At 37.6% G+C, this 22,612-nt stretch overlaps 1 protein-coding gene across 2 annotated transcripts; it reads right to left on the reverse strand.

The window, feature by feature from the left end:
• Nucleotides 1–1,557: 1,557 nt before the first annotated feature.
• LOC129258875 (uncharacterized) lies at nucleotides 1,558–22,587 on the reverse strand. 2 transcript variants are annotated; one of them, XM_064098578.1, is made up of 14 exons: nucleotides 22,449–22,587; nucleotides 21,275–21,509; nucleotides 20,826–21,047; nucleotides 20,106–20,285; nucleotides 18,188–18,430; nucleotides 16,548–17,925; nucleotides 14,523–14,588; nucleotides 13,735–13,964; nucleotides 11,574–11,660; nucleotides 10,224–10,378; nucleotides 9,577–9,734; nucleotides 6,524–6,654; nucleotides 5,622–5,705; nucleotides 1,558–4,723 (listed from the first exon to the last, which is right to left on the reverse strand). In XM_064098578.1, the coding sequence occupies exons 1-14, from the start codon at nucleotides 22,481–22,483 to the stop codon at nucleotides 4,661–4,663; spliced, it is 3,267 nt and encodes a 1,088-aa protein (XP_063954648.1). In that variant the 5' UTR covers nucleotides 22,484–22,587; the 3' UTR covers nucleotides 1,558–4,660. The 2 variants fall into 2 exon arrangements, with proteins under 2 accessions (XP_063954648.1, XP_063954649.1); XM_064098579.1 differs by having other exon boundaries at nucleotides 20,826–21,509; nucleotides 22,449–22,581.
• Between the last annotated feature and the right edge of the window lie 25 nt (nucleotides 22,588–22,612).

Raw genomic sequence — 22,612 nt, forward strand, 5'->3', positions numbered from 1 at the left:
CAAACTCTGCATTCAGATGCATATCAACAATAAGAACTGGATCTACCAAGATCAGATTACAATTCTGGGTAATATGAAGAAAAAACACAAAATTTTAGAAATTCTGATTTTCATATTCTAGCCAGGCAAAAAGTTGTGTTTAATTTACAAATAGTTTTATGAGACAGTTTTGAGACACCCTCATAGTCTGCTTTTTTGCAAGAAAAAGAAAATATTCTGTCAATTAAGTTGATCAATCAATCACCAAGTTGCAACTGAAATTTGCAATTGACTGCACGTTTCTTGCAATACAATTCAGGATATCAACAAGAAAAGAATAAGAAAACTAAGGGTTTACACAGGATTTGAAAATGAACAGAACTATTAACAGTTATCACAATATGAATCTATTCTAAACAATTAATTCTTGAAACCTGATTTACGTATCAAGAGATATTTTGCATGTTGGAACTATCTTTTGGCTTCTCTCTTCCTGGGCAGTTGTGTTGTTTGAGGTCTATAACAATTATCATTGCATCAATCGGTCCTACAAAAATCTTCATGTTACAACCAAAACCCCTAACCCTATTAAACTTTATCCCCGTACCAAAATGGACCATCCTCAATCACAAACCTTTATAACTCGCATTATATCTATGGAGACATCTTTGGGCAATTATCACATTCGTGAGCATACCATTTTGTCCCATTGTTTGGATATTTAAAGCTACCTTAACACAAATTCTTCCTGTTCAAGACTTCAGACATTATAAAAGTCATCTGTGAACACTGGATTAACCCTGAAACTCACTTTGCTTTTTGTTATTACTGATACCAGGCTACATGTCAAAGGCTAAGAACAATAATACTACTACTCATATGAAGAACACTGGATGATTTCAAGTTTAGTGTTAAGCTAGTTGGTGTTAAGGTAGCACTGTCAACATCAACAGACACAATGTCCCAATGCGCTGATATTGGTGTCACCAAGCGTTGCACCATCAATTGGTGTTAACCTTGTAAGTCCACATTCAGTGTTAATACTCAAGTTCAGCAGACTGTACACCCTTAACATTAACACTAACACCGCACTTGAAATTACCCATAATGCTTTGCAACGCACTCGCACAAATCCACTCTCCACATCTACACTCACAACGAAACACAATGCAGTTTGTTTTTTATTAAAGCGTTCTCACAATTATGCAAAATATCAACACGTTCTCCTCTATACCAAGTAAACCAATATACAATAACTTTCTTGCTGTACAGTTAAAACTCTCAAAACATTTCTCTTTGTGTCTCCTTGTTGACCTCCATCATCATTTGTTAAAGACTAGATACTATGTTATCTTCATATACACATATATAGATATCTATTTATTTATATATCTTCATATATAACTCTTTATCTCTCCACTTTTCCCTTTTATTACGATGATATGCTCTCAACAAAAATCATCTCCTTTAAGTACAGAATCCTTCCTTGGTATAAATTTTCAACCCCCCCCCCCTTCCCCATCAAGCAGACTCTGTAAAAGAAGTGTATCTCTAAGTTTTAGATCTTATTCATTTTTTGTCCAATTGACAGCAATTATTTCTTGCATACTATAATCCTTCCTCAAGTCTCTTTCAAATCAGTTGCAGTATTTCTTTTCGTCACAAACATGGAAGGCCTGCACAACCCCACAACACAAACTGAATTTTATCTGCTTAGCATTGCTTTTTTGTGGGTGTGTGTTTCTTTTTTAAGAAAAATTTTCCTGATATATTTGAATGGGTAGTTACTGTACAAGACTTATAGATAATTCCCATGTATTAAAATATAAAAATGGAGGTTGGTGAAAACTCCGGAGAAAATTATTTGTACCTCAATTATAGATTACATGGTATTATTCAAGTTGTGTTGAAAATAACCAGAATTAAGAAAGACTTTTTATATTCTGTTAACTTAAAAAAACTAGGAGTCTGATATTGATGATTAAATCTTAGCTAAATATTAAATGTAGAGCCATTCTTCCTTTGATCATGACACCATTAATGCCCGGAATTGAAAATGCAAATCCATACAGCCCCATTAAAATATAGACATGTATTCTTCCGGATTGAATTTATGGATGACGACCAAGCCAACCATGTATCCCACAATGCATTTTCACTTGGCTTTTCATCCGGATTTTCATCCACCTTCCTCCTCACTGAAAATGAGGAAATTAAAATATGCAATTTTTGTTTTCATCTTCCTGTGTTTTTTCCTTGGATTTTCATCAATTTTTTTCATCGAAGAACCTTCCCCAAGGAACTTCCTCCGTTTCTTCTATGCACACATAGTGAGTTGTCCAAACATTATCCAATTGCACTATTTAAAAACAACCTTTCATATACCAATATTTACCAAAATGTACAGCATCAGCATAACAACGCATTTTCAAACATATTCAAACTCTCCAGGGAATTGTCCCGGCTTGCACATCCAAGAGTTGATTTTTTTTTCTACTCTACTCTGACCTGATCACTTATTCCTAATGCAGAATCCTCAAATTGGCACTATGACTAAAAACACCATCCCTCATAGTCATTCCACTTTTTTTTCCAAGCAGGTATTGCCAATTGAATGCTCTGATAACTAAATATCAAATGCACGATCTTCAAATTGGCATCATGGCTTCAAATGTCCTCATTTCACTGCTGTATTGTTTTCACAAAAAGAGATATTCTCCTCTTCACTACTCTGATCACTAAATGTCTAATGCAGAATCCTCAAATTAGCACCATGACACCGAAAGTCTACATTACATCTATTCAAAGTCTATCTGATCACTAATACCTAATGCTGTTCTTTAAATTGGCACAATGATTTGACTTCATTGCAATCATCCCACATGACTCACCTCTAATGAGGAGATAAACTACCATATTCCAACGATTTTACTCATCAAAATTACCCACGTGCGTAACTTGACTAGATGCTAATTTTCTGTGAAAACCACTCGAATTTCATGCACAAATGTCTTATTACCTTTCATGTCAAACTAGTAGTCTAAAAGCTTGGATGGTTCTTTCAATCCTTGTTCAAGAACTGGTTTCATAAAACTTGCTATAATAACAAACTTGCAATACAGTTTAAAGCTACTGAAATCATTCAATTTGATTGGCTAAGAGCAAACTTGTTATAGAAATTGTTCATTTGGTATTTTAATGTAACAAGTCTTTTTGAAATGGGCACATGATGTGACAAAGCTCAACATTATTTTCCATTGTGTTCAAATGTGCTGACAGAGGCAAATCCCACTTTTAATGCTGATAAATGACAAATTAATTTCATGATATTAAGACAACTCCTGTAGGTGTCATTACAGACTCGGGTGTTATGATTTCACTACATGATAACATGAGTCATGTTCAATGTTGGTAGTTTGTCCATGCTTTAAAGGGGTAATTCACCTGGAAGAAGTTTGTTATAAAAGTAGCAGGAATAAAAAAGATAAAAAATATTGGTGAAGGTTTGAGGAAAATCCGTTAAAGATTAAGTTATTAGAAGTTTAAGTTTTGGATTTGTGACATCATAAACGAGCAGGTGTCACATTTGTTATGTAATATAAAATACATAAATTTTATTTTTTTAATGGTTCCTGGTGACTTATTTTTCTTTTCTTTTCATGATTGGGTGTGAAATGATTTGTCTATTGATATACAAAACAGTAAAAACCATTTTCAACTTTCAGAGAATATGACATTTCGTTGATTTTCCACCATTCGCTATGTAGAAATGCTGCTCGCATATGACGTCGTAAATCATATAATCAAAATTCAAATAACTTTTTAATTCTTTGATGGTTTTATCTCTAACCTTCGGCAATATTTTTGATTATTTTTTCTGCTATTTTTACAATAAACTTGTTGTCAGGGTGAACATCCCCCTTAAATGAATCTGAATTTTTGTAGCCTTGCTTTCATTTTCACAAGGCTACACAAATGAAAGCTGCTTTTATCCTAAGACCTCGTACATTCACATACTGCTGAGCCCCGTCACATCACGATTGAATAATCATTCATTTCAACCTGCAGGTAATCTGTATGCACAGGCACTAATAACCCAAATCATAACAGTTAAGTACAATCAGAGCCGCAAAAGTCAACTTGGCGAACAAGGTGATGTAAATCCTCCATTGGTTTTTGCCCCCTACAAGTGTACCGTCCTATCACGTTGTCTATAAAGTGTAATGCTTCAGAACATTTCCTGAAAGAAATAGTAATTTTCAATGACAACTTGAGTTCTAGATCTAGTATGGTACTTATATAACAAATAATCGTGTTGAATCTATGTATGCCCCAGTCATATTAGATCAAAATCACATGTATATGAGTGCTTGATGTATATCAACTTCAAATTAAACGGTCTTGCCTTTCCTTCAATCATACAAACTTTCCATCATTCACAAAAGCCTTGCCTGACAGCCGACAACCTTTGAAAAAAACAGGATGAAACTATGACATAGTTTATTGAACCAGACACACCTCATACAGACACGATAAATAGTTCTCTCTATATATAGCTACCACATTAAGACACATAGGCTTGGTATGACAGTGGTTTAGCAGGTTGTGAGGATGGACAGCCCTTCAAAAACTAGTGTAGCCTGTGGCAGTGATTAGGAAAGGAACAGCTGGCTGATGGAGTCTAGTGCATGGCAGTGGGGTGGGTTCCAATCTGGACTGTGTAGGCTCCAACAAGCAAGAGAGTCTGATATATGAATAAAAGAAAGGTTATATTCTGGTTTACATACCGATGCTGAGGTATTACAGTTAAATGCTCAAAATCATGATTGTTAACCCTAATAAGACTGGGGGTGATTCAGAAATACATAAGTTAAAAAACAATAAAACATAAGAAAAGAAATGTGATATTGAAATGTTTTTGAAGTACAATTGATAAGAATCCTACAAATAGTCTGTGAACAAAAAATAGCATTTAAGGGGCATTATTTAGTTAATTACAGCAACACTTGATTTTAGGCATAAATTAGCATATTCTATTAGAAATGAGATTTTTCGAAGAATTTGATCTAAATATTTTCCAGATTATACCATGGGCAACGCACGTGCCGATTTTTGTTGTGATCATGCGATTGACGACCAAGATCATGGGGGGGGGCTGAATCAGGAGTTGTAATAGCCCAGTTTTTTTTAGGGTTAATGGACCTTTATAGTTAAGCTCTACATACTATGCCTTAAAAAAAAGAGTACCTCGACTGAAACCCAGGTACCCTGAAAATAACCAACACAGATTGACACATGTGGGCAAGTGCATCCTAATTGCTTGGAAAAAATACCACCTATATGCTCAATCGTTTTGGTATAAAATAGATGGGTAATTTCACAAAAAAATATACATTCAACCACATGTACTGTACATGAGTACATTTATTTCCTGGAATTAATTGTCACTGTTTTTCTGTTCAATTCAACATTTTTAATGTTCTCAAATTACAGTGGTTTAGGCGATTCATGTAACACGGTAAGAATGGAGAAAATGGGGTCAAAAAATCAAAATTAATTATCTAATGAAATTGCCATGTTCACATTGCCAACTAAAACATTAAAAAAATAAACATTAGGAATCAAAGGAAAGGATAACTTACATTGGTATATGGATCAGGAACTGTTGAGATTGTTAAAACATTCTGCCCACTTCTAGGAGTATAGGATAGCACAAAATTGCTTCCCTAGATAAAGAAAAATTAAATAAAACATACAGAAAGACATGCAAATGAATAGTTCATTAAAATTGTCCGAGATTAAAAAAAAATCAGCACAAAATATTTCAAACAACCTGAAAGGAAAAAAAGAGCATTTCATGAATCAAATGGCGATTGGTAATAAGCTACTGAAATCCTTGCATCAGATTGGATCAAAGCAATCTTGTAAGCGAAAATCACTGAATAACAAAGTTTTCATCATGTTCATAACTTTTCTGCAGGAAAATCAGATTTGCCTGTGCTCAAGCAGGCGACTGCGTGCACGATTCGTGTAAGATACTGTCAACACGGGAAGTAAAAATAGTTATTCGCATGGCTTGCACAGAAGAATGTGACAGGCCCTTTGGACAAAGGTAATAAAGCATCAATGTATACAACCAATACCCCTTTCATAAACCCATCCTCCAATTAGCCGCCTAAGAGTAATGCGGATAATTCATTAAAAATTGCGTTCACAAACTCCAAAAATAATACGCACTATTTTTACGAGCGCCCGTCCTGAAAAAGATGGATAATCGTCATGACAACTGCACACGCCCCCTCCGATGCGGTTTTGTTGGAAAAGGGTGACCTTGTGACCGCACCATGGCAATTATCCGCATTATTTGAATATGCGTTCATAAAGTCAAAATCTGGTCCCGGTGCCGCTACTATGCGGATAATTGCAGCATCAAAATAATGTGGATAACTCTGGTCCTCCTCCGATTTTACGACCAAATTATGCTGCTATTAGCCGCATAATTGGGTTTATGAAAGGGGTACAAATGTTGATAGAGGACACATACCTGAGTTAATTGAGGTAGATTTCTTCCATTAAGTAGGACTTGTTTGATGTAACTGGATCCGGAGAGCTTACAGCTGATACTCCATCCAGGGCCAAGGGTGGCTTGGGCAAGAAATAGTAGCATACCACTACCTACATACAAAGAAAGAGTGCAATAGTAAGTATATATCACTACCTATGTACAAAAAAGAACATACATTCGTTATTCCGAAGCTTCGTTATTCCGAAGGTTCGGATATTCCCGAGGTTCGTTATACCGAAGGTTCGTATTACCGAAGGTTTGTAATTCCGAAGGTTCGTTAGTCCGAAAACGAAGTGAGGTTCGTAATTCCGAAGGTTCGTTAATCCGAAAACAAAATGAGGTTCGAAATTCCGAAGGTTTGTTAGTCCGAAAACGAAATGATTAACGAACCTTATTTCGTTTTCGGACTAACGAACCTTCGGAACAACGAACCTTATTTTGTTTTCGGATTAACGAACCTTCGGAATAACGCCACAAATGTTCGGATTAACGAACCCTTTTACTTTTTCGGATTAACGAACATCGAGGTATAGGCAAGTTACGTGTTTCGGAATTACGAACCTTCGGAATTACGAAGTGTGATGCAATAGTAAAACGGAGCAAACAAAGGAAGGATGCAATAGTAGAAAATATTACATAGCTTATGTAGATTCGAATCAGTGATAGGTCAATACGCCATCACGTGATCATAGCTGCGAGGATCGCATTTGTTATATTCTAGGTTTTGACGTCACCTCAGTGAATATAACTGCGTTGTATTGTCAATTGCGGCGTTATATTCACTAAGGTGACGTCACTCGCTGCTTACAAGTTGCGTAATCAGGTAGTTTATTTGATGTACGCGCTAGTGTTAACGCGTCGATTGCATGAAGAATGCGCTTGATGTATTTTCCAAATTTTTCCCTATTATGACGTAGACGGATCAGAGCTGTAGCAAGAATTTCGGGTTGGAGCCAGATGATGAAGGCAATCTCTGATGGCGAATCCACATAGACTATATAATATAACATATTGCCTGGTCTATCATTTTAATAAATAACATTTCAACTCCCCTCCGAAGCTATATTTTCCCTCAGCGCTGCGCGCTTCGGGCAAAATATGATCCCTTGGGAAAAATATAACTCCGTCGGGGAGAATAAATGTTATATTCAAACTCTAGGTAGGCAATATCTGTATAATATATCACCACCTACAGAGTAAGGAAGCAATTATGGTAAAATATAATATTAGCTACAAACAAAGATAGAATGCAATAATAAAACTATATCACTACCTACAAAAAAAGAAAGAATGCAATAGTATACAAATAATACACAGTAAGAATTACACACACATGCTACTTTTGGAACAGTTCTGACACATGCTCGGTGATGTCGAGAGCATTTTGACTGTTTCAAAGATAACAAGTGACTGCATGATCATTCTAGAGCACAAGCAGAATGATTCAAAATGGCCCGTATTCTGATAGCAGGTTTAACTTAAACTCAGGTTTAAAGTTGTGGTTTAAGTATGAATAGCCAATTGTTACATAAATCACTAACAGTAGAGATAGCATACTTCAGCTCATTTGGCTCTCAAATCATTCATAATTGTCTAGCAAGTATAAATAGATGATTGTCTTCACCATCGACGAATCAGGAAAGAGCACAGTAAACATAAGAAACATACAACTTTATAAAAATGTTGATACTTTTGGTTTCCCATACTTAAACTACAACTTTAAACCTGAGTTCAAGTTAAACCTGCTATCAGAATACGGGCCAATATGTTTAACCCTAATAGTCCCAGGGTATTCTGATTCTCATCAGTCCTGGAGGACCATATTGCTGCCCCCCCCCCCCCGGCCAAGATCTTGAGCGATCACAATGAAAATTTGCATGAAGCTAGAGAATGACGATGTCTACGCAGTTGCATAGGTAAATTTCACCAAATTTGTAGTCATGTATATGTTATGTTCATGGGGAGAACTGCGCATGCACCCTGACCGACCGGATCTGGATCCATACCGAACATCCGCCAAAACAATGCAAGCGCAGAACATTATAATTACTTACAAACAATTTACAGATAACTGTAAAGTCAATGTGTATTGGGTCTACTTTATTATTTATCATGCAGAAAACACGATTCCATGACGGCCAACTCTTGATCATCAAGAGTTTTGAGTCGCTTTATTCCGCAACTCTGTACAGGACAATTAAATTCTGAATAAGCATACCTAACAAGGTGGGTCAAGATCCGATATAAATAAGTTAGCCTGCGCATTGCAAATTACATCTTGCATGAAACTGCAGCAGCACAGCGAACATTTCACGAAATGGAGTCAGGTAGAAGCCATGAGCACATTACATTACCCAGAAACTGGTTAGCATTAGGTTAGGCGTGAGGTCTAATGTTAGAATCAGTCCAGATTGGTTACACATCTACAAGGATTACACATAGAGTAACTTAAAGAAGTAATATAACACCAATATATCAGGCGTTTCCTTTCAAAGCAGAGTGGAAACTATTAATCCTTGATTGGACTGGCAATTTTTTTCCCCAAGGCCGAAAACAGTAATTGCCAGACCAACCTTGGATAAATAATTCCCGCTATACTTTCTCAAAGCCTGATATATTTGTTTACTATATCTCAAGGCCTGATATATTTGTATATTATATGAAATATAACCACGATTTTTGCTCTTATTCACTAAATAAAGCTCCTGGGGCCTGTTGCAAAGTAGAAAAAAACTCTGGCAATTTTTTCCAATGTTAATCAATGTGTTAAGTGTCAATCGCATAATTTTGTTTGCCAAAGTTTTTGTTTACTTACCAGGGGTTTTTTTAATGGCAAAAGTTTAATGCTACAGGTTTCAGAAATGCTTATTTTGTGTGTAGATATTCTTTATAGCATTCATAAAAATTGTACTTGAAAGAAATTCCGGTACCAAAATCATATTTTTTAATGTATTTTATTATTCTTTACTGATGCAAAAGTTTCCTCTCTTAAAAGGAGGTATTGGTAATTGAGAAATGCATATATACGGTACCTTGGTAGCAGTAGTAGTTATTGGCATCGAATGAGACAAGTGCTAGATGTTCCGTGGCTTCCCTTAGTCTGTAGCAGTGCAGCGGAAAGACAGACTTTAGGAGTCTCGCTGTGCCGTACAGGAACTGGCTTGCCGTTTCTTCTAACTTACAGCACAATCTGTGGATAGTATGAGGCAAGAACGTCAAAGTGATTTTGAGAATAGGGCTGTTTTAAATGTTGCATAATTTGGGGTCCATGTAACAGTAGAAATGATGCATGTCACATGATAGGCTGTCAGCCAATCATTCGATTAGGATCCCGGTATCCATTTTCTTTACCAAAGGTAGCCAATTCAGCTCTTATAAATTGTTCTCGCAGCAGGCCCTGCTGTTAATGTTATTATTATATACCCTTCTCCATTCTAAAGTGGGTGCAAATAAAGAAGGAAGAAGGTATTATTTTTAAAGTCTTGAACCTACAAACCTACCCTTCATGAGCCGGGCACTCTACCACTGAGCCACTATGTCAAGCAATAATTTGCATTCATTAGCAGGCTAATGTATTACACCTGATTATTGCACAAGTATATAGTTATTATTTTGTGCCATGGACCTGGGTTAAATGTGAAACTTCTTTCCACTAATAAAGATGAAACAATTAAATTACCTCTGTACATGTGCATGGAGCATGTCTTGGACACTCCGATGGCTATGATGCATAGCAAATCCCAGTGCCGACGACCCATCTCTGGCTGTCACCATCCAATTGGCTCCATACTCTAGTAACAGCCTTACCACGTCTTTATGACCTCTCCGACAAGCCTGGGTCAATACAAAAGTTTAACAAATATTACTAATATTCAAGAAGGTCATAAGTAAAACAATAAGTTATCTAATATTTCTTGACTGTGTAAAGATTGAATTCTCTGTCTTGTTTACAAAATTGATCATGATGTGGCACCCAAGTAGCTCCAAGACCTAGTCTCCCTTCGCTCCTCTTCTTCAGCCGGATCCCTCCGCTCATCTTTTTCATATAACACAGCCCTCACACAAAGACCAGGTGGGTGTTTCATAAAGCTGTTCGTAAGATAAGAACGACTGGTGATCCTTTCTTTTGGTAAATGGTATACACCATGGGCGATGGTTTAGCGCGTAAGAAAGGATCACCAGTCGTTCTTAAGGTCGCTCTTAACTTACGAACAGCTTTATGATACGGTGATCGTGCGTTCTCTGTTGCTGCCTATGCCCTGTGGAACGAGCTCCCAACCCACATTCAAAATGCTCCCTCTGTTGAAATGTTCAAATCCTCACTTAAAACTCTTCTTTTTTCAACACTAGCCTAGTTTTTTCTTTTAAATGTATTCATTGTTTACATTAGTCAGCCCATTATAATTCATTATATTATTATCATTATCATCATCATCATCATCACCATCATCATATCACCATGATCATCATCATCATCATTTAAATGAGAAGAGCCTTTTAAGGACCACACGTTATAATGACACCAGCCTCATTTCAAGTTGGGTGTTATGAATGGTGCTTTTTTCCCTAAAACTAACACCAGCATTTAACACTCAAGTTTTAAATACTTGATGAAATGACTGGGTAATCTGCATGAGAGCTGATTCCCCATTTTAGGCCGAACACTAACACCGGCATTATGTAGGCTACTGCTTTACTTTGAAACACCACAAAACACTTTTTTTAAATTTCACATTTGTCACAAATTGGGAATAGCATGTGTTTCCCTGAAGTCGAATGTAGGTGCCAACTTTCAGAAGCACTGGCAAAAACTGGGGAAGTAGTTGATTCACAGTGAGTTCTCCTCGGTTTTGCGCATAACATGCAGCAACCATGACAATGCAATTTCTCACACATTTGGAAAATGGGAATTGCATGCCATTACCCGAAGCCAAATAATGAATTAATTAACCTGTAAGAATCCGAATTCCTCATATTAACACTAACACCAGCATTAAACACCAAACACCTAATGGGATGACTAGCTTACCTGCATAAGTGCCGATTCCCCAGCTGGCGTTGTTGAGTTGATGTAAGCTCCAGCTTCTAACAAGATACCTAATGTAGATGTGTAACCCTGAAGAAAACAAAACGGAAAAAACAAACAGATTAAATGATATCCTGGGGCATCATGAATTCATTCGACTTTAACTCAGGAAGCCACTGACGCCACAATCTGCAAACTAGATGTAATTTGCTTTAAAAAGTACTTTAATTAGTGGTCATTTCGATGGATCCTGTTGGAATTCATTTCTTAGTCATTACAAAAACTGGTATTTATGTTGATCAGAAAACGGAAACTTTGAGGGGTTATCTCTATTTGTTTAAAGGGATGGTCCGGGCTGAAAATATTTATATCTTAACCCTAAAATGGCCGGGGGGGGGGTTGAATCAACCCCCCCCTCAACATTTTCTGCGATCATTCCGCCTCGCAAATTTTTTTGACCGCGCCACTCGCAGAGTTTATACTTTTAAGTCTCGCGCATCTTTTGAGACCAAATTTACGACGCCCGGGTACGCGGTTTCGAAATTACGCAACATTTTGTAAGTGCATGTCAGACCAAAAATTGTTCCAAAACGTGATTTTGTGTACAAAGTCAATGCAAATTGAGTTTTCTCATCTTATTTATAAAGATATGATTATTTCTACTTTAAACAGCTGAAAGCAATTGATTTTAGCATAATTATGCTTCAAAAAGGTTGTGCAATAAATCTGGTGAAAAAAACAAAGAAAAACAAAAGGTTGAAAAACAAAGAAATACATAAGAAATTCATAAAACAATAAAATACATAAGAAATTGATTTCCAAACCGAAGTTTTTTTCAATTGCCATTGTTAAGAATGCTACAAAGAATATTTTTACCAAAAATTAGCATTCTAGGAGCTTTATTTAGTGAATTAGAGCAAAAAGTATGATTTATGCATAAATTAGCATAATTAATTCATATAAAATAAAATTTCATTATTTTGGAAAATTTTACCATACAGCCTTGTAGATTACATCGCACACTACCAGCATGCAAATTTTTGCGGCGCTCGCGCGATCGGCGGCCGAGATCTCAGGGGGGGTTGAATCAACCCCCCCCCGGCCACAGAACAGCCAAAAAAGCCCGGCCTAGTTAGGGTTAATACACAGAGTAGAATTCACTGAGCAAAATGCCGAAAATTTCATCAAAATCGGATATTAAACAAATAATAAAGTTATTGAAGTTTAAAGTTAAGCAATATTTTGTGAAAACAGTCGTCATGAATATTCATTAGGTGGGCTGATGATGTCACATCTCCACTTTTTCTTATGTTATTACATGAAATCATAAATGTTTCATTTTTTCATACATGTGTAAATGATGTGTCTCCATTATGATGAAATAAGTTGCGGCAATTAATAACTAATGCATTAATCAGTTGTCAATTCAATTGTTTTAGTTCTTGGTAGAAAAATTTTGAATAAACCTAATTTCCCATAATAAAATACAAAAGAACAAGTGGGGATGTGACATCATCAGCCCACCTAACGAATATTCATGACGACTGTTTTCACAAAATATTGCTAAAGTTTAAAATTAAATAACTTTGATGTTTGTTATCCGATTTTGATGAAATTTTCGGCATTTTGCTCAGTGAATTCTACTCTATCTATTAAGCTATAAATACTTTCAGCCCGGACCATCCCTTTAATACTTCATGGTATGATAGAAAGAGTAAAGAGGATAATTTGTTTGTTATTTTATTGGGTATATATTACAAGACCATAGAGCACTGCTGCATTCTTGGTAAGTAACTCAAGCCTTTTAAGTGGAATCCAACCTCAACAATATAACTATCTGGGGCCTGTTGCATAAAACTTTTTACCTGAGAAAACTCTGGTAAAAACTGAAAACTAAGGTTAGTCTGATTTCTGCCATTGACTTTAACACAGGGCAAAAACTTCGGTAAAAACAACCTGAGTTTTCTCAGGTAAAAAGTTTTATGCAACGGGCCCCTGGAAGGAGAAAAATGATAGAAAGAGAACTGTTAGATTTGAAAGAGAGCGGAATAGGAATGAGAAAATGTGAACGTTTGAAAAATAAGATCACTAAATTCAAAATTAGCAATTTGATATTATAAAGTAGATTGTCACAAGCAGGAAAGAAAAATGCCTGTATCTGTACCTTTTCTGCAGCCATCATGAGCGGCGTCATGCCGTTCTTGTGCGTCTTGTTGACGATGGCTCCGTTAAGGATAAGAGCCTTGACGATACCGTCCTGGTTCAGAGTGCAGGCCAGCATCAAGGGCGTGGTTCCCATGTTATCCACCTCCTCCAGGGCTCGGGGACCGGTCTGCTGGAGCATGTGGACCACGCCCTGGGTGTTGCCCCCCTTGATGGCTTGCCGGAGACCGTCTGGAAGGGCGGATTAGATTATAAAGAGAAGATGTACTAATCGTATAGTTGCTTGGGCGACAAACCTTGTTTTCTTCATATTATTATTGATGATGATGATGGTGATGATGTTGATGATGATGATGATGATGATGATTATGATGATGATGATGATGATGATGATGGTGATGATAAATAAAAATAACATTTTATTCACCCCCGGGTAGCCACTTCAGTTAGGAATCTACTAGTGGGCCCTTCATATAAACATAATGTTGTTAATATTTTTCTCCAATCTAAATGCCGAGTGCCTAGCAAGAAGGCAGAAGGTCCCATTTTTATATTAAGTCTTTGGTATGACTCGGTTAGAGATCGAACCTACGACCTCCCGTTCACAAGGCAGGCGCTCTACCACTGAGCCACGATGCCCAGTTGATGATGATGATGATGATGACGGTGATGGTGGTGATGATGATGATGATGATGATGATTATGATGATGATGATGCTGTTGATGCTGATGATGAAAATGATGGTGATGATTATGATGAAAATGATAATAATAATATTTAGTTCTTACCATATGTTGCAAGAGATCCCATCCCCTGTGCTGTATTAGATGAAGGAATGCCATTACCAAGGAGTCCTGGTAATGAAATGGAACATACATTGCAGGTGTGAAATAGGAGCAAATAACATGTAAAAATGAAGTCCAATTTAAAAGGCAAGTCTATCCCTGCAAAAAAGTCAATTTGAATAAGTATAGAAACATCAAACGGGCATAACAATTATAATTTCATAAAAATGGGATGTAAAGCAAGAAAGTTATGACATTTCAAAATTTTGCTTATTCACAAAACAGCTACATGCACAACACAGTGATATGCAAATAAGAGAGTTGATGATGTCACTCCTAATTTTGTTTGAATTACAAATTTTGTTTTCATTTTTGTGCAGAATTGACAATAAGAAAACTCTTCATCGAACTAGAATAGGTTATAACAATAGCAATTCCAATTTGACTGGCACATGAGCTGATAAATTGAACCAGTACTGTTACAAGTTTTGTGTCATACTTGTCTGTCCTGCTATCCATACATAAACCACAACGTAAAACCAAAATTCACCAATCGCCTACATGTGAGGAACAGATGCCTCTAGAACATAACTAACACATCAATGATGAGGAGCTCATCCAGCATCTCGCAACAAAATTTAACACAATTTTAATTTCAGCCCAGTTGACACTGTAGTGAATTATATTGGTGACATAAATTGAGGATATAGAATTGAAATTGAAGAAGAAATGACATAGAAGCATTTTTTGTGATCTATGAATAAATTTCATATTTATATAAATTAAGCATAAATAATTTTCTAGTCAAAATTTCTTAACTCTGTGTAGAACCTTCGTGAACCTCATGCAGCTCTCAGATGGAACAAAAATAATCAAAATCAATCAACAAATATTAAAATAAGTATTTTTTGTGAGTTTTGAAAATATATAAATAAATTAGCATATTTAATGAGTTTCAAAATTCTGTGTTGAAATTTTGTATCACCACCTTGAGCTTTCATATAAAGCAAACAAAATTGAAATTGATCAACAAATGAAGAAGAAAAACATTTTTTGTGATTTATGAATAAATTTTGCATAAATTAGCATAATTTTCTAGACAAAATTTCAAAATTTTGTGTACAAGTTTGGTGAACCTCATGCAGCTCTACCAGATGGAAGAAAAAAAATCAAAATCGGTCAACAAATAAAGAAGAGGCATTTTCTGTGATTTATGAATAAATTTTGCATAAATAATTTTCTACTGAAAATTTCTAAATCTGTGTAAAATTTTGGTGAACCTCATGAAGTTCTACCAGATGGAAGATAAAAGAATCAAAATTGGTCAACACATAAAGAAGAAGCATTTTATATGAATTTTTAAAAATATGCATAAATTAGCATAAAAATTGTTCTAGTCAAAATTTCAAAATTCTGTGTAGAAGTTTGGTGAACCTCTACCAGATAGAAGCAAAAAATTCAAAATCGGTCAACAAATAAAGAAGAAGAAGCATTTTTTGTGAATTTTGAAAAATGTGCATAAATTAGCATATTTAATCCCCCATCTAGTGCTATCATATAAAGCAAACAGAACTGAAATCGGACTTGAAATGGCGAAGAAGAAGCATTTTGAAATTGTGGACGGACGACAGACAACAGAGGACAGACGACGGACGCCACTCCATGGCATAAGCTCATCTGGCCCTTCAGGCCGGATGAGCTAAAAATTGTTTCCTGCTCTGACATACAGGTTTCAGAGTAGCCATCTTTTCCACAGGAAAAAACAGGACTTGTTCAGAGAAATATTTAATACTCTTGTTATAGCATATCTAAATTGTAACATTACAACAGTCAGACCCGCTTTAGTGACCACCTGTATAGAAGGTCCACCTGTTTATAAAGCCTATAAATTCATTCCCCTCAAACACTTTTCACCACTAGAACATGTATCAAAGGAACCTGTAATAAAGACCAACTGTTCACAACGACTTTCTTGTCTCCCTGGGGTGGTCTTTACGTACAGGTTTCACTGTTTGTAAATTTGTTTACCTTCAAGGGAATCCTGTCTCTGAGGTTCTGGTATGCCACTCTCTTGATTCAGAGGTAACGTGCCAGGTGCAGGATGACTCAAAGGCAGTCCTTTGTCTTCAGTCCGATCCGTTTCCTGCGTATCTATTCTCTGGATCTGTCTCTCAATCTGAGACAGAGGTTGAGGCTGACCAGCAACATCCGATGACCTGTATGTGTTGGCAAGGCCAGTGTCAACACTCAGCTCTGACAACTGTCCCGATTGTAACTGGTTAAGCTGTTGCTGCTGCTGATCGTGGCTGATATCGCTTTTCTCACTGGACAGACTATCCTCTTTCCTAGATGTCGGTGAAACGTATTTGCTCAGTTTGTCCTTGAGACTTTGTACTTTGGCACTGTTTCTTCCATGAGCGGAGGAGAGTTGAAATGTCTGAATCTTTTCAAAGGCATTCCGACCGCCACCACTTGGACTGGCATTGGGGAATGGAGGGCTCTTCTGGCTTGCCAAGTATGATTTTGGACTAGGGGTACCTTGCGGCGTTGCCTGGGGTGTAAAACTTGTGCTAGGGGTATGTGGTGTTAGTGGGGAGTTCAGGGGTGATTTCAGATCTGGAGTTCTATTTGGGGTTCCCTCACTCAGAGGCATGAGAGGAGAGGGTTTCGGAACAGCCGAAGAAAAAGAGGAGAAGAGCGACGCAGGGGGCGTGGGAGGCTGAAACTGGTTTGATGGCGAAGGTTCGGATGCTTTTCCTTGCATCCCATGCCCCGTTGCGTCTACCGATTCTCCTTTCTTTGCACTGTTCACATCCATTTGCACATTTCCCATGGCTGGTCTTAAGTTTCCAAACAAGTTCACATCTTGCACTCTATAATCAACTTTACTATGTTCACTATGATACATATTATATACATTGCTTTGAGCAGATTGTCCTGCTGTACTTGATGGATCCTGGTGTTTTGCAACAGTATCTGCGCTTCCACTACCACTTTGTAACACACTGAACATTGATCGATTGTCCACCTCAGGTGGTGTGGGTAGATTGCTCAATGGCTTATCATCTTCCAGGATATTTGTCTTTGGACATGCCTGCACTGAGCTATTGGAGTCACTTTCTCCTAATCTATTCAAGATAGAGGTCTCCTGTAAACTAGGATCTTCGCTCGGCAAGTCTTCCAACCCCCTGTCCACATCGCATGGACTCAAGGGAGTCAAGACAGCATCACAGATTTGCCTATCGGCTTCATCAACTTCCGGAGTTGGCAGGATGTTGGCAAAGTCCTGGAGCTGACTGGTCTCCTCCTTGATATCTAAGGCTTCTGTTTTCATCTTACACAGGTCTCCAAAGAAAGCAGAATGTGGATCCGTCGGTTTTTCTGATGATGGTGATTCTGGTGTGATCTGCAAAGAACAACAGCATCATAGTAAAACAAGTTGCTAAAACATGTTCCTAGGTACATTGCTATCAATCAGAAATAAGGATGAATGGCTATTATAAAATCATAATTAGTACCAAAATATACTTATGAAATGAATATGATAAATATTGCTTGAAATAAATCAGGAGATTCTGTTCTATAAGAGATCTAACGCTCCCTATTAACGTGCTGAACAGAACTGATGTACATGTATTACATAAGATGAATCACATAAAGAAACAGACCTCTTGAGATATTGTACTTGAACTCGAGGAGGAGCTTGAGTCTAAGGATTCCAGCTTGCAAGGGGTCGTGCCGCCCGAGACCGATGCTGCTTCCTTGGACTTCTCTTCCAGCTGGGCTATGGTCAGGATCTGTTCTGAGGGCACTGTTGACCGGTACATGTTGGCCGAATTGGCCGAGGTGTCCAAGGCGGAGGGACTCATCATCAATGTGCGCTTTGTGGCACTCTCTAATGAACCAAGCATCTGTTCAGGAATCAAGGATACGATTTAATAGTGTTAGGTGAACATGGTCATCTTTGGCAAACAGGGTGGGTAGAGTTTTAAAGACATTGGCTAACATTCAGGTATTATTTACAAAAATCCTGAACTTTGATGTGTTTTGTATTTAAATATTGTTCATGTGGATTTAAAAAAAAAACATCCAGGATGAAACAAAAAATAAAATTTGACACTTTCCTAGATATCCATGACTGAAAAACCATCAGTTGATTAACATTGTGTAAATGCTTGCAACATACATACTGTAAAACCCTCTATTAAAAGAAGGTATAGAGAATGTTGCTTTGTCAATTAAAAATGAGGTGGTAGGAGTAAGGGATGAAGAAATATACTTGGAATACACAGCCTTCAGATACAGAACAGAGACATTTCATTTTTTTTTTAGTCTGTCAGCTCTAACAATGGAAATTTACAATACATGCAGACAAAACAATTCCTAGAAAAAGTCAGAAAATATACAATTCCTTTTTGTCCAAAACAATGAAATTTCACATAAAATACAGATGTCCAAACCAACCAAAAAATTACTTTTTTTCTTTCCAGGGCTCTTTTTGGAGAAACTTAAAAATTTTCCAGGGCTACTTTTTCATTTTCCAGGGCTCTTTTTCCACTTTCCAGGGCTACAATTTCTGGAGCTATTTCGCGGCTTTTTTGCGTTTGTGTGTGTGTGTGTCTGTGTGTGTGTGCCACATTGAAGGGATGCTGGTCAGCAGTGCAGGGCTGCTCTGCTGCAGGCTCTGCTTTAACAAGATGTACTGTACATGTGGTGCGTTCAACGCTAGCGGGCGTGTATATTTTGCTTATTACATGACGTCATCCAGCCACTACCGAGAGCCAATTTATGAATGAAAATATAGTAAGCATGCGCAGTGCAAGCCTTCCATAGCCCCACACAGTATTCCACCAAAACAAGTGTGCAATACTCTATCACCTCGTACCAAAATCGACCTAGAATTTCACTTTCCTATAATTTATATGAATTATGAAAGGTATTCTCGGAGGATCTATTTTCTCACCGATACCGAACAGGTAAGCGAATTTCGATTACTTCTTGATTTTCGGTCAAAATCTTACGAATTAGCGTTGATATAGCATCGTGTTCGTTGGAGTCTGTAGAGTCTATCGCAACGTGTACAAAGTCAATTGATTTCCGGGTTTCGGAGCGTCGCGTGAATATGCATGAAATTGCCGAGTCTCGATAATTTTCGATCGATACTGGAGCGATCCGATCACGAACCAAGACCATTTCCCGCGTAGACAATGTGACCGGATATCGTTATCGCTATCGATACTTTCGCACGCAGTCCGAAGGAATTATTTTGGCGACCACGTAGTCATGACGTGATCTGCGCGATTGGCCAATCAGCGGTCTCCGATTCGCTGAGCCGAGACGGTCTATTCGTTGTACACAGTCTATGGACAATTTGCCACTGTGAAATATACAGTGTTGACGGGGGCGATTATGAGTTTTGCAGTCGCCCTCGTGTGAATGTTTTTAGCCCTTTTCCGGGGCTCTTTTTGGACTTTCCGGGGCGAATTCGCCCGCCGCCCCCGTGTAATTTTTTGGTTGAGCATGTGAAACCATCGAGTTGTAGTTTCTTTATAAAAGAGAAGATAAGAACATTCTAAGATCACTCACTTCTAGATCCACCATCTTTTTAGTCTTCTTGTGTTTATCTTTCTTCTTCTTCTCCTTCTTGGCTTTCTTCTCCTTCTTGTGCTCTTTCTTTTTCTTCTTCTTCTTGCTCTTTTTATCTTCTTTATCCTTGCTCTCTTTCTCCTCCCGTTTGGCATCCAATACGGCTCTCCTGTTTTTCACCTGTATAGATCAAAGTATACTCTGCACTTATTTTTGCGAAGGTAGAGTCACTGGTCCGATGTTAAAAAAAAACCTCAAATTAGAAAATAAAAGCCCACCATGAATTATACATGTAGGACAGTTCACACCACTTTATTTTTGCTTTATCTATTAACATTTTTTAGGGGGGGTCAAAAGTCGTAATGGGTCTCCTACATGTACACATCAAAAGAACTTTCGCCCTTGATGTCTTCTTTACATTTGTTTACAAACCATACAAAGAACTATATTGGTGGGACTACACAAAGTTTTTTACAATGGCAGAAAACTAAATATTGTATATAATGTATCTTTCAGTTGAATAACCTGAATGTCATCAAGTTACACCTAATCAGGGTGGAAAAGATGGATTTTTTTTTTTACAATTGTTGTGCAAGACAATTAACCAGTCAGACAAAACATTTAGACATCAATAAATACTTCGGCATTAGATTGAATAACTATTCATACATTTTTGACACTGTATCAAACATTCTTCAAATGACTTAATGGTACACTGACCTTTGAATACATGTCGGTTTCGAAAGAAACTTCAATAAGTCCTTTTTCCAGCTGGTCCCAGAACGGATCCTTCAGCAAGGCTTCCTCGTCCAATTCCACCTGCTGCATCACCTGTCCTGTTGCCTTCTTCTTCTCCCCAACCTTCTTCTCCTCTGACTTCTGTTCCTCCCCTTTACCCTCTTCCCCCTCCCCCTCCTTTCCACTCTCCACTTCCTCTGCCCCCTCCCCATCCTTGTCAATGTCACCCTCATTTGTTTCTTGCCCTCCCTTGCTTTGACTGTCCTTTGTAGTTCCTGTGGACATTCCTGGAGTTTCTGAGTCAGTGCTTTCCTTTGGCTCCTGCTTCATCCTCTTCGCCCCCCTTTTCCGTCTCTGCTGTCGCCCTCCCCCTTTCACACCCCCCTCCCCATCCATCGTCATCCCCTCTTCCCCACCACTCTCATCCCCGCCCCCCTTTTCATCATCATCGTCATCATCATCGTCGTCGGCATCCTCTTCCTCATCTGTACTGTGGCTTTTCTTTCTGTCTCTTTGCTCCTCGGCGGCCGGAACCTCCTCCTCGTACCGAGACCGTTTCCGTTTTTTCTTGTTCGTAGGCTGCCCGGCGCCCCGTTTTGGAGCTTGCCGTTCCTTACTACCTGAACTGGCTTTGGTTTCTTTCTCTTGGGGCTGGCCTTTAATTTTCTGTAAGTTACAGAAAAATCAATCATTTAATTCCGGGAATAAATTTTGAAGACAGAAAGCATACATCTTAATACCGGACATATATATATTTCAAATTATTATCATCAACATCATCATCAACATGAAAACAAAGGGTTGAATATAAGTTTGTGTCCTGCAACCCATCTAAAAACAAATTTGCTGCCTTTTTCTTCTCTTCCTTGGCGACATACTCGTTTACAAGATCTTCACATACTTGTGAGGAAATTTAAATTGCTACTATCAATTATGATTATCACAATCATCACCATCATTTTCGTCAACATGCATATCATAATCTTCATCATCATCATCATCATCTTCATCACCATCATCATCACTAATCATTATTCGTCATCACATCATCATAAGATAACTATCATCTTTATCATCCTCATCATTGTTATCATCGTTGTAATCATCATAATCTTCATCATCATCATCATCATCTTCATCACCATCATCATCACCAATCATTATTCATCATCTTCGTCATCAGATCATCATCATAAGATAACTATCATCTTTATCATCCTCATCATTGTTATCATCGTTGTAATCATCATCATCTACATAATGATCATGAACATGAAAGAGTTGAAATAATTTCGTGTTCTGCACCCCATCCAATAACAAATTTGTTTGAATTATCTTGGATGCCCCTTTTCTTCTCTTCCTTGGCGACATACTCATCTGTATGATCTTCAAAGATAAGAAAATTGTCTATCAGCTTGAATTATTTAAATTGCTTCTATAAATTATCATCACCATCATCATCATCAGTGTCACCATCACCATCATCATCATCTTCATCACCATCATCACCATCATCATCATCATCATTATCGCCGTCACCATCGTCATCATCATCATCATAATGAAAAGGGTACTAAAAACAAATTTATACACGTATTTACATACCTTGGCTGCCTTTTTCTTCTCTTCCTTGGCGACATACTCGTCTATTAGGTCTTCACATGTGAGGAGATTGTCTTTGGGCTCCCAGGTGTCATCATCTATGCCATAGCCTTTCCATCTCACCTTGTACAATGTCTTATCCTACATGGGGGGGGGGGTTTCAGGTA

The sequence above is a fragment of the Lytechinus pictus genome, chromosome 4 (genome assembly GCF_037042905.1).
Source record: "Lytechinus pictus isolate F3 Inbred chromosome 4, Lp3.0, whole genome shotgun sequence".
NCBI lineage: Eukaryota > Metazoa > Echinodermata > Echinoidea > Temnopleuroida > Toxopneustidae > Lytechinus > Lytechinus pictus.

What these genes read in the sequence shown, in the direction of transcription:
- LOC129258875 (XM_064098578.1), bottom strand. Translation starts at nt 22,483, where the DNA reads ATGTCGCCAAGGAAGAGAAGAAAAAGGCAGCCAAG. An exon ending in AAACCGACATGTATTCAAAG is followed by an intron (nt 20,286 to 20,825) that starts GTCAGTGTACCA and finishes TGATCTATACAG; the next exon opens with GTGAAAAACAGGAGAGCCGT. An exon ending in CAAGTACAATATCTCAAGAG is followed by an intron (nt 17,926 to 18,187) that starts GTCTGTTTCTTT and finishes TGTTCTTTGCAG; the next exon opens with ATCACACCAGAATCACCATC.